The sequence below is a fragment of the Phalangium opilio genome, unplaced genomic scaffold, assembly GCF_054372755.1.
Source record: "Phalangium opilio isolate 3A_F unplaced genomic scaffold, DU_Popi_V2 ptg000105l_1, whole genome shotgun sequence".
NCBI classification, from domain to species: Eukaryota; Metazoa; Arthropoda; class Arachnida; order Opiliones; family Phalangiidae; genus Phalangium; species Phalangium opilio.
In genome coordinates this window covers 6,622,102-6,638,786 of record NW_028324207.1, presented here as the reverse complement: position 1 = coordinate 6,638,786, position 16,685 = coordinate 6,622,102, and the positions used below count along the sequence as shown (strand labels likewise).

The window sequence follows — 16,685 nt, the reverse complement described above, 5'->3', positions numbered from 1 at the left end:
TATTTAGAGGTAATGATTTCGAAAACTGTACAAAAGTGTCTGCAATTACTTGTACCCCTAAGCACTACTACCAATTGACCAATTAAGTCCTGCCGTTTGGGCGAGTTCAATAGAGTGAAACAAGAGCTTGTCTGAAAAGAACATAGAACCAATCTCGACTAAGTATCGCGATTTTTCCCTTATCTGAATGTGGAAGCTCACATATCTTGATAAAACGAGCGTTGCAAGTTAATTCCCAGAAAGTGAATTATTTCAATCACACTGTCATCAGTACTCTAATGGCACTGCAGACTGTTTCTTTACCTGAGAGGCAGCACAAACCGCAACTAAAGGCCCACATTACGGGTATTATTAAAGTTGTAATCCGCCAATTGAGCGGCGATTTCCAATTTCATGCAACGGCATCACCACAGCACATTCTCATTCTCTCCACCGAGCCATTCAACAAAAAATTCAGACTCAATTTTACACGATCGGTTTCAGCCTCCCTTTATATTCTTCTAAAAGAGAGAAAAAAAAGGTGTGAAGTAAAAGTGGGGAGAAAGGATTAAGGCCTTAATATCTTTAGGCGACGAGATAGTCTTAACGAAAACAAATCGACAAACGGAGGAAAGAGGAAAATGGTGTGAAAAAAGGGTATCACGCCGTGATTTCCTCCAGAATGGCAAAACGCTATGATAATTCTAAAGGGTATTACCGTCCAACTCGGGAGGTCCCTAATTGAAAACTGATGCCAATCTTTTCAACCCAGACCCTTCCAGCTGACTTGCTTGTTCCTGTTTTAAAAAAGAGCCCTTTAAAAAAAATAGAAAAAAAGCAGCAACTAGAGAAGGTTTTAAAAATGGACAAAGACCGAAAAGATTTTGAGATTTTTTTTTATTTTAAATTTGGAACGAAAAAGAATTGAAACTTTTTCCTTCTAGTTCAGGCAGCACTCTTAGCCTTTAGGAGTGTGGTAAAACGACCTACATTTTGATCGATTCGGCTAGAGTATAAAGTTTCTCTCTGTATATAAATATATTGGCGAGGGGTAATACATTTTGAAGTCAACGGACTTTATATGTGAAGCGACAAAGTAATTTAGGTTAATAGATATAATATTTTAGATATTGATATATTTAATTTTGTAAAATAACTAGAGTTGCCCGTCAGTGCGTTGCGTTATTTAAAAATATGGCGGCAATTTGAACCCCAAAGGGCCTAAAGATATAGCTCACCCAAATATTTAATATTAGTGAAATTAGTTGTAACGTTCGGACATAATTTTGTAATTATGCCTCCATTTTTCAAAGTTCCCGTGGATTTGAAAAACGTTTATTCTATGCGTACGTACTGCTTTGGACTTATGTCCCTAAATATTTCAGCCTAGAAGCTCTTTGAGACGGGCGTAGATCTAACTTGACACAGAACTTTTACTTGTGTAGATTTAGATGTTCGTTAGGCCAATTAAAGGTGGAATTCATAAAGGTCGAACGCAACGCAAGGCAGTGCGAAAACTTGCACACGGACCCCTGCCTTCGCCTATACTAAATTGCGTTGCGTCTGACGTTTATGAATTCAACCTTAAATCTTCGATAGGTGTCGGTTGTGTTACTTTCAGAAACTTCTCGTATTTTGTTAAATGCGCGTGCTCACTTATTTTAACATAATTACCGACATATATTTCCCAGTCTTCGCAGAAATATATTTAGTAACATACCCCTCGGATATCGGATGTCCTTCAGATTGTTTTTACGTTCAATCACAAAAGGTTCAAAAATGGTCCTTTTTTCCGAATATTTCACCGATTTTTTTTCTCTTCCTTCAAAACATTGTCTCATACCAACTTGATTCCGCACTGTATACTGAATATGGATTATTGGTGACATTCTCCCAAAGTGTACATTGGTTTAGTATCGCAACGGCTTTGAAAAATATTCTCTTCATAAGCCGAAATAGACTAACAGTATTAGTAGCGATAGCTGTAAGAGTAAGTCAACCACCAGTGTGGAATTGTTATCTGTTACAATCAAGGTCACGGAATGAATCATGATTCAGTGCACATTGGAACATTGCACTTTTAGGCTTTATTCTAATCTAGATTTGTTTTACGCTGGGTTCAAAAACATGTGACGAAGCGATATATCACCTAACGTCCAAATGTTTAAGATTCAGTTGTGAGGCTAAGCTAAGACCATTAACAACCCCCGGGACTCGCAACGCAAGCTTTCAACTTTTCGTGGTTTTCTGTTAGCGGCAATCCTAGCGACCCTTGCGGAATATTGAGAAAACTTTTAGGTGGTACCGAATTTCCGGTTTACAGGTTACTCTTTGCTATTTAAAAATGGCGGATCACGACGAAGAAGACGAGAATGAAAATGTTAACGTGTACATATTTTTTTAACTACCATATTGCAGATATCAAGCTAATTCAGCGATATATTATTTTGCTATTTTATCATAATTGTACATTAAACCGTACAACAAGACGATCTTATTCCTTTTTTTAAGCAATATCCGGAACCGGAAGTTCTGTACACCCTATAAGTTACTATCCGTTGCCGCTTGGTGGCACCCTTATCGCGAAAACAGCCGTAACTCCTAGAGGCGGAAATTTCAATACGAGGATCTTATTGCGTTGCGAGTGCCGGGGGTTGTTAATGGTCCTAGGGTTAAGTCAGCCCAAGAATTTACAGACAGCACAACAGTGTCATAGGACCTGTTTTAATATAACACTCGGTATGGCGGCAGTTGAACTGCCATATCGAAGTATAAAAGCAATAGATCGCAAACAAACTATTGTGGGGTGCTCGCTACACTCTCTATGGACAAGGGCTCGCAGTTCGACAAGGGCCACAATCGGTTCTGAATAGAGATCACCTACTATCATAATTAATTTCCATTTCCCTAGATAGCAGCGCCTTTATTTTCTCAGCGGTCTTTCGCTTGGCTGTCCACTAATTTTGTATAGTCCATTAGAAACTATCAGTTGACCTACCTCTTCATTTGCTTTTGATACTTTCGGTATCTGGATAGTTTTGTACGAAAGAAATAAGCAAACCTCTGAAGGCATCGGTTTATTATACAAGGGACTGAGTTCCGGCCCTCAGGGGCACGGTAAACCTAATCAGGTCGAAATGATCGCGACTGTAAAGCCACGTTCCCTCTTAACCATAAGAAGTTAGGTTAGACATAAGAAGGAACCACGCTTTGTACGTGCTGATATTTTTCCTTTTGTGGATGGGTCAAAAGAGAAAAATGGGAAACGATAATCTTTACGTATTGTCTCTATTGAACAGGCGATTTGATGGCGGAAAATCTAAAGCCTGACTTCAGGGGCAAAGAAGGTATCGAAGGTTTCTTCTTCGTATTTGCCGTTTTCTTTCCCGCCGCTACTGGAATAACAGCTGGGGCCAATATTTCCGGCGACCTCAAGGTAAGAAAAACAATTTTATTTTTATTTTTTACAGAAAACTCTTCGAAAAAGGAAGTATTCCTTTTATTGTTTTTATACTAAGCGAGGTCCGTTCGAACATGGGTTATTTCTTTCGGAGTAATATAAAAGGATTCAAGGTTTACTTTTAATTTTTGGTAGATTTTTATTAGTGTTTTCCCTCTGTCTATTTTTTTGTCGACGAGTGTTCGATGCAGGGCCCCCAGAAATCCTATAATACCTATAAAATCCTCCAATTATGAAAGTGTCCCATAAAATCTTATATTTTTTTGCAAAAAGTCCTATATTTTTCAATATTTCATCGATTTCAACCCATCGAGCCAGTAAACCTGAACTTTTGTGCTTAGAGGTAAAATTGTGGTAGTTACTATTTTGGTTAGCATTATTATAATATTTGCTACGTACAATATGATATGAAAGTTTTTTTCGCTTTATCCATCTTTAAAAAAGAGCTAAATAAATATTTTAGTGTCCTATATAATCCTATAATTCTGGAAAAAGTCCTATAATTATTTTCCCTTGTGGATGGTTTGTGGACTTATTATTGCATCTTTATTGAACACTTTGTTCATGATGGTCACCTAATTTCTACGTTAGTTAACTTATAATTGACAACCACCTGTATTAACTTTTCGGACCAGGGTTAAAGAGCTGCTGTTATCTATTTCTATAAAATTATTAACTAGCTTTTTTCAAAGTTTCAGTCATGGTCATGAACCTTGCATTTTGCTGTACGTTAATCTTAATTAGTAGGTACTCACCAAAAAGCATTTTATAGATGTCTTTAAAAACTGCTGACAGAAATGCGAACCTCTACTTTGGTTTCAATGAATTCTACAGCCTGACTTAATATTTTAAACCATCTGTTAAGTGTTTTGGTTTGAATATGCCGTTGTCTTATAAATTAGCGGTTTGAAAAGTAAAATTACATTTGCGACACATGTATATTCACTCATATTTACAAACCTGGTTAACGGTATATACCCAAGATAAACGGTTTTAAGCTTCAACCCACCATCTTTGAATATATGGCAAGTAGAAAAGTAATGAGACCGGGTTTATAGGATATCGTACAAATTAAAATATTGTAAGAGTAGCTTCGCTAATATGACATATTGTCAATTATCTTTTAGAGTAAGGCCAACTGTTTTTGCTTAACTTATGGATTTCAGTAAACTAGTTTTTAGTAAAAACCTTTTTAAAATATCTTTAATGGGAAAATTACCAATGTAAATGTTGTTGAAAATTTAATTCATTGATATTTTAGAGCCATAAAGTTCAGCCAAAAGTTGATTCTTCTGAAAAAAGTCTCTTTCAGACGATTCAACTTTTTGACTCAGCTCGATGGGTCGAAAAGTTGTATCAACTTACCCAGGAACCTTTGAAGGGAACAGTGAAGTAAATCCTTACTTTTCACACGACTAAACTTTTGCCGCCAAATGGAACTTTTTAAGCGCCACCTACCTTGGCACTTACGAAATAACCCGCGAAAAAGGCTTTTTTTTTGTAATTCATTTTGATTGGATCACTGATCCAATTTTTCCTAGTCAACTTTTTTGGTGACTCAACTCATCCAAAGTCTATTCACGATCAAACTAGTTGATTCAACTCGAATTGACCCATCAAGCTGAGTCAAAAAGTTGGATCGTCTGAAAGAGCCTTTCTTAAGGCTGAATGCATTTCTTGGGAAATGAATATCTAGAGCTGCTGATCGATTAAGGAATATAATTAGGTATTCCAAAATGTTTATTTCCTCACCTTTGAAGTCAATTAAGACGACATTTCAAGTCATTAAAATTTTCCCGAGCGATTAATTAAACTTAATTGAGAACTCACTTAATGCACGATACGTGGTCGGTTTTTCCCGTATTCGGTGCACTCAACGTTTTAAGTAATCCATATTAGCATAAGTAATTCAATACTTGATATCAACTTACTACTTCTCTCTCTGGACTGGGAAATTATTTAGATTTAGTCCTTGAGAAATAAGCAATACGCGCGATTGATGTTAGACGAAAGATAAATAAAACATGGGATTTCTAAGAGCCTCTCCTGTCATATCCTAGTTGATTTATCGGAGAATGGTGCTTGTAGTTGAAGGTCCTTCTACACGATTTGATCAAATTAAAATGTTACAGCTTGGAATTGAAAACTATTTAAGAATTTCGAGAATATTTCCCTCCGGACTGACGATGAAGTTAAGTCTATTTAAACTTAATTGGTTACTGATGAAGGCTCTGTATTAAAATAGATACTCTTAGTAAGACGGATAGTGGTGCAAGCAAAGTTAGTTTATCAGTCAGCAACTTTTCCAAATTAGCATTATTTAATGGGCATGCAATTTTTAGCCACATCGTAGTATACGATGAGGCTCTTAGTTTGACCCGAACCGTAGTAGTAGTGGCCGGGGTTGTCGCTTTCGTTATCGTCAGATTTTAGCTTAAAAGGAACTCGATAGTACCTCAACCCACCACTAGGGGTATCTGAGCTAAGTTAGAGATTTTATTTTAGTTAAAATATTGTCACATCGCACCCGGGAATTGAACCCGGGTCGCTAGCGCAGCAGTAAGACATGCTGCCACTGAGCCATAGAGACTCGATAGTCCATGCTAGTTTTCGTCGTTTAATTTATCTCTAAAGTGTCGGGGATAGAGGGAGGGTACCTCTATCTCAAGGGGTCGGATACTTTTGAATTTTTATCTGTGGGGTCGGACACTTCTGATTTTTTTTAAGGTCTTTGAATTTTTTTCTTTTCATTTGTGTGCTAATTAAATAGGTAACGATGTGGCTGCTATTACGAGCCCTTGGGTCGACTTGTTATTGTCTAAAAGCATTCCACAAATTTTAAAAATTGGGTAAACCCGCGATACTTCTCCACTGGTGGAAGAAAATCATCTGTTCAATTTTAGTCGCAATTGGTTAAGGTCCTTATGAACAAATTAAATTATTAAATTTTAAATAACATAATAGTCTTTAAATAGCAATTAGATGGAGCAAAAACATGGATGGTAATAATTAAAAAACACAATACGAACCACCATGTACAATTATCAAATGCAGACGAGAATTAGTCGAAGGAAAAGTTTTCCCACCAGGGGGACTCTGTAGGGGTACCTACTCTTGGTGTGGAGCAATATTTACCAAGAATCAACCTACTATAGAATGTCACATTTACCCTGAAGGGTATGAGGAAGAGCAGTGGAAGTTTTGGAAAGGCATTTTAGTAGTTCTTGCTTTTATATTTTCATGTATTTGTACCGTATTTCAAACAATAAGATTGTAGTTTAACCAGCCTGTACACCATAATAAGATGGGTGAACTGTGCAGACCAACATTAGTCTCTTTATATTTATACCCTTTTTTGTTAACGTGAGTCAAAATAATATTGTTTGCGCAACGTTCTACGCATTAAATGTTGTTTCCGTCGTGTTTGTAATCTCGTCAGTCACTAACATTTCCAACAATGCCTTCACCTCGAAAGGTCCATCTAAATAATTTCCTTGCGCCAATATGTTTGTTTATAGAACCTCCTCGTGTGAACGGACCTTTATAGATATATTAGTATTACATTTGAGAGAACTGGAGCGGAATTGAGACATGGGGCGGGACAAAGTGGAAAAGTGCGAATGGAGCCAAAAACATTTTGTTTAAAGTTCCAATGGAAAATATAAAAAATTTATCCAATATATCGACAACGCTTACCTTTTTTAGTACTTTTATTTTCCTTTGAAGTATTCCTGAACTACTTAAATCTTGGAAAGAAGCAAAAGATCTTGTTACCTCTCCGAGTGACGTATGTCAAGGAGTGGGCTTATTTCCAGCGTATCTGTCTGTTGTTACTCTCAAGGGGTCCGCGTTTGCAGTTTGCAAATCGAACCAAAGCTGTTCCCAATTTCCGGACCGCATTCACAGTTCACAGGGGTTTAGAAATTTGTATTTTACTACGCTAACTATTGGATAGCCCTCTCCCACTTCACCGAAGACTTTTATCTCTGCCTCCTCAGTGGTAAGGTCGTACCTACCTCTCCATCATTTAGTTTGACCATATTCCGATTTGAGAGTGTAGTTTTTTCGTTATATTTGTATGAGAACTAGCTTGTTTTTTAAAACACAGGGGGCATCCTGGACGTTTCGGTACCGTACGACCAAACCGAAATGCTGAGCATTCTGGGAGGACTTCGTTGCCATAGGTGGGACTACAGACTGTAAAGTTATAGGTAGAGAGGTTTCTACTCCAACCCTTTCTCCTTGAAGTTTACATTAACTTATAGATTTCATCCTACTTCTATTCTTAATTATAATTTAATCAGCAGTAGCTTATCATTAAACTCCAATAAAAGATGCATATTTGGGACCGTCCATAAACTACGTCACGCGAAAAAAAGCATTTTCGGACCCCCCCGTCCCCCCAGATCACGCTTCGTCACGCTTTTCTCAGACCCCTCCCCTAAAAACCACGTCACATTTCTTTAACCACCCCTCCGCACTATGATTTGTCTTAATTTACAAATTAAATTTGATTAATTTCTTGAGTGATATGCCGCCCTCTCAGAAATATTTTGCTCGGCTGAAAATTCAAGTTCTCTTCCGTTTTAAGCTTTTTCCCTCTGATTGACCTTTAGAATTTTTATGTCTGGATGTGCTTTTTATAAGCTTCAAAAAAAGTTCCATAAAGCTTAGTTAAAGGGGCAGACTTTTTAGGTTTCGACACTGTCACCGAAAACAGTCTAATCGAGCTTGAGATTTAGAAAATTTGCCAAAGAATCGAAACCATTTCAATCGGCAGGGGATTTAATTCATCCTCACAAATAATAGGGGCGAATAAACAAAGACATAAGAGAGTTTACGCTGTTTATATTAAATGCGCTATTTAAATTGGCTATATTAAAGTGTAAATAGTTGATAATTGCATAAATTTTCTACTATTTAAGCGATGATGGAATAACAATTTTGGTAAATTATTGTAACGGTGGACTATGGAATGTTGTCTTTCATCTTCCATAACATAAGAGAGCCAACCTGCCTCTTACTGACTTCGTAACAAAATCAATTCTAAATGTGACGTCATGCATCGTAGAACACCTCCCTCCCCCTTGTCACACACCGTCACAAATTTAGAAACCCCCTCCCCCCATAAGAGTGTGACGTAGTTTATGGACGGTCCCTTATATTCCATTAAACTTGGAGAGGTAAAATTTTGGTTTTCCCAACTTGTTTTATATACTTGATCTAACGATTTCATAAAATGTAACCGCAAAAAGAAATTTACCGTAAAAGCCAAAGAAAAAAATTAGAACAAGGCGGGTTTGGAAGTCATTTCTGTCCTTTACACTAGGACCTGCACTTCATTCTCTAATCTTATTGTTTACATTTTCTTAAACCCATTTTAAATTATTGCCGCAGACACAAAATAAAAACATACTTCTAAAGATTTTTTCATTCGGAATTTTTAATATATGTCCGATAGCGAATGAAGAAGTTTTTTCTAAGAAAACTTAAAGCCCTTAAATGATACAGCAGTAAATTCCGTCATTCAGAAATTTCATGGAAAAACTGAGGTTATATAAACAACTCCCAGATCCAAAAGGCGGTGGAGAAAAAGCTGACCAATAGTTTTTAAGAAGCAGAGCGAAAAAAATCGACAAAACCCATTTCTCATGTTGTCAAAATGTTTCCCAAGAAAACACTACGAAGTTAAAAGAAACTTCTGAGAAAGAAGGTAGTAGCCCTGCTTAGGGTTATTGTAGGTGTATAGCAGTTGAGTAGCTTAGCTTTTCCAAAATTCTACTGTAAGATCCAGTCTCTAATCATTAATGTTTCAAAAACTTTGTCGTTCCAAGGCTCTAGTTGAATTTCCTTTTCTTTCTCTCTGGTTAAATTTGGGAGTTAGTCTAGAGATGGAGAAAGAACAGTGAAGCTAACTCGGTGGTTATTAAAGGGAAGGATCACGTATTCAATGCGTTTCGCTTCAAAAGGTCGAAAAGTCGATTTTCCAGGAATTGTTAGGCCAAAACAATCTCTATCTTGGGAACGCCCAATGCATCGCGCTGTTGCAAACATATAAACTATGGAAACTCCTCCGAGTTCATGGTACCGTAAAGTTAAAAAAAGGAAAAAGTTTAGACTAAAACTAACTCTATGCTAAGATAAGCATAGGTTTATCAGTCATAAGTCTCTTGTGTTCAGCTTCCATAAAGTGAATGCCCACAAATAGAGATGGCCGATAACAGGCTTAACCCGATACCGATCGATACCGGTGCAAACATGAACCGATACCGATATTTACTCACTATGATCCAAAAACCCGATACTAAAACCGATACCGATATTTTTAATATGACAGTGCCATTTACATACGTATTAAAAATGCTAGGAAATAATTTAAAGAGTAACTTCGAGAATTATACTGCTAAGTACAATGTTTAGAGGCACTTCCAAAATAATATCACGGCTTGTCTCTTTTAACTTTATGCTGAGAGGCCCTTTTATCCTTAAACTTATATTATTCGATCAACTAAATTCTGGTCCTTTTTATATAAATGAGAAATCATCACGATTGACATTCATAGAAATGTATTATAACCATCAATACATTATTGAAAGATCTAAAAATGTCATGAAGCGCCATATAACGCATTTTAAACGAGTATCGGTTTAGTATCATATTAAACCAACCGATCCGATACTATCGGGAAACCCCGAGTATCGGTGCCGATACCGATATGGTATCGGTACCGGTTCATCCCTACCCACAACACTAAATCGTGTGGCGTACTGCTGTAACTCGAGTGTTTGGGCACAGATATTTTACAGATTTTCTGGTGGGTTGACCGGACATTTCTTACTTACTCCAAATCCGACATGATGAAACTTCAATTTCTTTCGGACCTCATTTACCTTCAAACCCTTAAAAAAGTCTAATTTTTGACGTGGGACAATTTTCATGTTGATGAATTTCAGTTCCGTTGCTCTTAATAAACACGAAGAACGAATACCGTTTCTAATTCGATGACACCATGCACTATCTAATGACAAAATTGTAAATATTCATATGGCAGCTAAGCAGAAAAATAGGTATCAACTCATTGGGTGGGTGAAAGCCTTGCTAGGGCACAGAATGATAATTTCTTCCGGACGTCTCGCATTCTCTTTAAGATCTTGGTTGAAGTCTTGTTGATGACGAAATCTTTTGTTTTCCCTTCCACCTTCCAAAATAGTTCGTGTGTTGCTCAATTGTAGAAGACCGTCCAATTGGTCAAAAAAGGCAATAGGTGGTAATTTCAAATGGAGACAAAAATTAACGTTAACTTCTAAAGGAATTGGTGGGAATTTTGGTAATACCATCTGTTCAATTGATTCGAATAGTCGAAAACGTTAATGGGAAGTGTGTTTCAATGTATTATATGGGACATCGCAATGTAAAATGTCAAAAATATTTTATAGAAATAATACTCATACTCCAGGGACACTAGTAATAAAATGAATACTTCTTTCTAGGATCCTCAAGCTTCAATTCCAAAAGGAACTCTCTTAGCGATTCTAGTGACGACGACTTCTTATTTGCTAATAGCCGTCGCTTGCGCGGCCACCGTGTATCGTGATGCCAGTGGCGACGAATCAGACTTGGTAAATGGAACTATGAATCTAGTGATCGCAAACTGCACTGGAACATGCAAATATGGCAGTCAAAATAATTTCCAGGTAAACATACTGCAGTTCATCAATCAGAATATTGGTGGTATTTTCTGTTTTCTTTACAGTGTTTATAACTGGGTGTAGATGATTTAGCAAAACTTTAAATCAATGGGAACATAAACATGTAATCTTTTAGTTTTAACAAAACTGTCTAAGGTTAAAGGGAGGGTGAAATTGAAAATCAAGTATTTTTTTAAACGATTCTTCAACTAATTATAAAACCTCCGAGTGATTTTTAAATTCAAATTAGGTTCAGCTTTAAACATTATTTGAAATAAACCTCTCCGACCAATCGCATAACACCCTGCTTTCCTGGTAACAAAATTCCAGTTGCACGCTCCATATCTCGCACCACGATAATCTTTTTGCGCGAAAAATTTGATCAAATCTCGCGATAAATTTTATTTAGCTTGGAGCGTGCCACGAGAATTTTGTTAACAAGAAGCCAGGGCGTTACGCGATTGGTCAGGGGTCCTTATTTCAAATAATCCAAACAATCTCAACCTAATTTTAATTATAAAATCATTCGGAGGTATTTCCTGAATGTTTCACTACGCAGACTGGTCTTATAAAATGTAGAAGAATCGATAAAAAATCATTTGATTTTCCACTTCACCCTCCCTTTAGGAGTGAAAACTAAAGACACTTTCAGAAAGCGACATTCAAAACTCTAAATGGATTTTAAAAATAAATATTGCGCAATTGATGTACTTTAAATTTAACTTAAACAAAAGAAATGTAGTAACAAAAAAAGGGCACTTCCCTATGTTTTATGTGTTTTTTTGTGTAGATAAAGGGTAGGGTTTGCGTGGGCAACTTTAAAAGGGTATTACGTTTTGTTGTTTTTACCTGTTGAACCTGGCTCATCCGGGATCTTTTCTTTAAAAAGTTATGAAAAACATAAGTTCGTTTGCGAAAATCAATGACGTATATTGAGTGTAATACCATGGACAAAGTAATGCTGAAGGAACGATGGCAGCCCATAGAAACCTATACTAAGTGACTAAACAACCAATGTCAAACTTACTTCCCACCTTTTCAGCCCCAAAATGGATGGGGGTTATGAAAAATACAGAGTCAAATCCCGGAAAAAACAAGCGCCATCTTTACAAAATAAGACGTATGATGCTTCCCTCTTTAGAACGTTGATTCCCCCATATGCCTCCACTATCCGGTTTGCTACTATCTGCCACTAGGAGGCAAATTAACAAGTATTTTTCGACTTTCTCCCTCTGCCAACCGTCCTTCAGTATTGGTTCGTCCATGGTAATGCTGATTTCGAATGACTTAACGTGAAATCGTTTTGAACTTGAAAAAAGAACGTTTTCATTGTGTAAAACGCATTTGTTTTAAAAAATCATCCTTCTTTTCAACTTAGATTGTAAAGACTGTGTCAGCATACGGTCCTATTATTTACGCTGGAACTTTCGCCGCAACTTTGTCATCGGCACTAGCCAGTTTAGTCAGCGCACCAAAAATATTTCAAGTAAGTTGATGGCCTTGTTCTTGTGTCCGTTTTAGACTATCTTTCGGAACGCGGTTGGTTATAACGTGTCACAATAAGGGAAATAACGAATAAAGCCGTTATCACGGCGGGTTTATCAGGCGAATGGACGTGCCAGATTTTGGCAGAAGGGATGAAGGAGAAATGACACCAACTCAATTGATTCCTAAGAATGTCGCGTTCGTGTCAACACGATGAAGGATGAAGCCTTACTTTTCTCCCGAAGACTTTTACTAACAAATAGTAGAGCTTCTTCATTAAATGATAATCGAAAACCAAAAATATATTGACCGAATCCGATAATATTTATTGTTACTTCTCACAATGAAGTGAATGGGCTAGAGGTAAGAGAGTCCTAAGGTTTCTTCGGTGAAATAACACTCGAGTACCCTAAAAACTCAGTTCAGTTAGGTAATTTGAATGAAATATTAAAGGTATGAATTATGCCTCATCATTAAAATATTAAAACATTGCTTGGAGGAACAAAAAGTGGATATGCAAATTCTAAATGTATGAAAACATTATAACTACATTGAAACGAAAAAAAAATTTGGTGTTAGAATAATCCATTAATTATAAAAACTATCAAATGCCATTCACTATGACAAACATTTTTCCGAAGTGAATTTCTTATATGCTAGAGTCGAAATTTGAAGCAGATCAGGGCTGTAGTTTAGTTTGAACTTGCCACTAGACGCTCCCATAGTAGCAAAGTCTATTTTTAACTCCGCCCTCCTAGACGAGTTCCGATTGGTTCCTTAATTTAGCAAGGTAAAATACATGTATAGAAGATTAGCCAGCATGTTCCTTTGGTTTTTTCTTTTCTTACTTGCATATGTTAAGGGCAACTTATGTATTTAAATTTAATTTTGATGGGCTCTATTCTATTTACAAAGTTTGTGTGAACAAAGCAAGCGTTTGTCCATGGCCTTAGCTCTTGAAATTGTTTTTTCTAAATTGCAAGGTTCAGTGTATTTGAAATAGTTCCGAACCGGAGCAAGTTTTAACCCGGTCTAAAATAGAAAAACTTAAAATTGAACAAAAATTTCTTGTTCCCAAAATGAAGGATTATAAATCTTTAAAACATACGAAACATAAGAAACATTTGTTCATCGTTTCGGAAAAAGATATTTTCAGAAAAGATGAAAAATATTCCCAGAAAACGTACGTACGTACGGGAGAAGTTTCTGAAAATGTCTGCTGAAAGCGAGATGTATGAGAAAGAAAATCGACATTGGGAGCTATAGGGGTACAGTAGCTGGTCCATGCCCGCAATAAGGAAAAGGCCAGAAAAATTCAATATAAATTCCACGCCAGCGATGATCTATTTTCAACCATAAAAGAACTTTTAAAGACTAGAGAGACGATATAAAAGTATAACAAGATGGGCAAGATTTAGTGTGATATTCCTTGTAACCGAAAAAGGCATTGGATAAACTTCTTTACGTTAGTATTAACGTTGCATAAAAAATCGTGCTTATAATCACTGTCAGCTGTTAAATCCATCGAAAAATAAGAAGTTTGAAGCCAAGGCTTAACGAAAATAGTTGTATTCACAAAATACGTGACATTATGCGTTCAATAGGGGCTTACAGTTTTATATGCTAGGGTCCGTTTTATTGGTCGCTACGGGTTTCATACTTAACGCTATAAATAGTGGATTTCCCTTGCCTCCTGAATATTTAAGGCTGAATTCTTATGGAAAACAACACACTTCTAAAGTAAAATTTCTGTTAAAAACGGTCTTGGATTAAACCAATAGAAGCATCGATAAGAATGACTGAAGGTCCAGATATTGAACTGTTTTTGAGCAAAATAGGAATTAGGTGTATAATTTGACTGAAGGCCCAGATATTGAATGGTTTTTTGAGCTAATTATTAATGTCATAAGATTTAAGGCACTTATTGCGTTGGAATGTGAAGTAGCTTATCTATATGTCATATCTGAAGACGGACAGATAAGAAAACATGCCTAAAAAGCATAAATTACCTAGAAACAACTATCCTACAAAATATCTGTGTCAAACATCGAAGGGTTACAGCGATACAGGTATCACTCGGTGAATAGGTTCCTACTATTACTTCTCATATTACTACTGCTAATATTACTGCTTTAATTAAGGTGGGGTGGTGAAGTGGTTAGCACTTTCGCCTCGCAGCAAGAGGATCCCGGCTTCGATCCCGGACTGTGGCACCGGGTGAAAAACCCGGGAACACACCCTTCTGCGTAGAGTTTGCAAGTTCTCTCCCCGCTTGTTAAAGGAGTTTTCCTCCGCGGTCTAACCCGGTTTCTCCTTTCCATCAAAACTTGCCGAGGTTAATTGTAATAGTTAGTATAGGGCGCTGTCGGTTAGCTGTGGCATAGGGGTTAGCCACCACCCCGCTATGCATTTGAAATCGTGACCCATTGAAACATAGCCCACTGGGTGTTATGGACACGAAATAAAGCTAGATTATTATTATTACTACAACTACTACTATTATTACTACTGGCAGTACTACTACCATTACTAATACCATCACAACTACTATTACTACTACCATCACAACTACTATTACTACCACCATCACTACTACTATAACTACTACCATCACTTCTACAATAACTACTACCATCACTACTTATATTTTTACTACTTCTATTATGTAGTTAATAACTTTTACCTGTTAGTTTGTTGGTGAAACTAAAATACACTCAAAGTGAAGAAATATAAAATGTATCCAGTGTTTCCCATACTTTGACTAGAAAGTCATTCGTACTTAGAAGTTTTCTCTGCTTTAATTAAATTCTTACGGCGGCTCAGTTCAAAGGTTTCCAAAGTAGACGAAATCTTTGAACTACTATTTTCGCTACTGAAGAGTACTATCAATACCTTAAGTTATATAGTAAAAATAAGCGTGACAATTTCCATTTCCGTAATGCTAAATATATTAAGAAATTAAGCTTTGTTCCCGTGTTATATTAAGGGGTCTCAAGAGAAAACTTGACATTTCAAAGATCCTTGAAACTACAAATCCCACCTCTGTGCTTTGCTTCACTAGGGGTCGCTTCTACGAATGCTTTGTTAAATTGCAATATCTGAACTTCAGTCTGAAATTGATAAACCTCACTCAAATTGGGTTTTTTCGGCCTTGGTCCAAACCAAGACGATTTGTACAATAGCAACTTGGGTTGGCGAAAATTATGTTTTTTCAAAAGTTCAAGTCCAACAGCGAACTAAAGTGATTGTACTTACTGTTGTAAGGTTTCTTTCGTCAATACGCAGCCAAAATTAAATCAGCTTGAAGTTAAATAATTTTTTCCTAAGAAGTAGTGGTCGGCATTTGGATAGGATAATATCTGTTTGTTTTATCTTTATCCATAATTTGAAATTATCCACGGGAAGTCTATGATTAATGCAATGTAATCACGAATAATTATCTGATTATTATTCATGAATAACTGAATAACCAAAATTCTGTGGATTATCTTGTCCAAACGCTGACCACTACTAAGAAGTAAGTCACTTTGAAGAACTAAAGTATTCTTTCTTTAAAAGTAGTTACTTGTGAAAATAGTTATTCTTCAGAAGTACATCAAATTGAAGTAAAAACATTTTTCGTGGGAAGGAAACCAATATCAAGTAACAATGTCATTCTTTAGAAGTTAATCAATAAACAGTCTGAAGTAAAAATTGTTTTCGTCAGAGAAATGGTTCCTTTTGTAGTAAATATGTAAAAATATGTGCAGTAAATAATTTAATATTAAGTTAATTAAGATTAACTCATTTAAAGCAACAAAAAATTTTGCTCAATTAAAGCTATAAAATAGTCTTATCTCAAGTAAATTCAGTAAAATTAGTAGTACTTTCTTTAGAAACTATGTAGCTATATTACTAGCCAAATTTGCTATCTTGTTTAACTCTTTCCTCCCTTTCATACTTTTACGTAGCAAGCAACGAAGTAATTGAAAAAGGAGGAAAGTGTTCCATCTCCATCATAGATGCTTTATTATAAACCCTTTCCTTATGACTCCTAGTCTCCGCTTTGTTTTACATCAAACTGTGTCTAGAA

General features: G+C 36.4%; 1 protein-coding gene across 1 annotated transcript in view; it reads left to right on the top strand.

Annotated features, from left to right (window-relative positions):
• The window catches only part of LOC149628471 (solute carrier family 12 member 2-like), a 220,973-nt gene that overhangs the window by 43,008 nt on the left and 161,280 nt on the right, over positions 1-16,685 (top strand). The window contains exons 8-10 of the mRNA XM_089851400.1: positions 3,279-3,415; positions 10,931-11,134; positions 12,507-12,614. Coding sequence (XP_089707526.1) covers positions 3,279-3,415; positions 10,931-11,134; positions 12,507-12,614 — 449 coding nt within the window. The remainder of the gene's footprint in view (positions 1-3,278; positions 3,416-10,930; positions 11,135-12,506; positions 12,615-16,685) is intronic.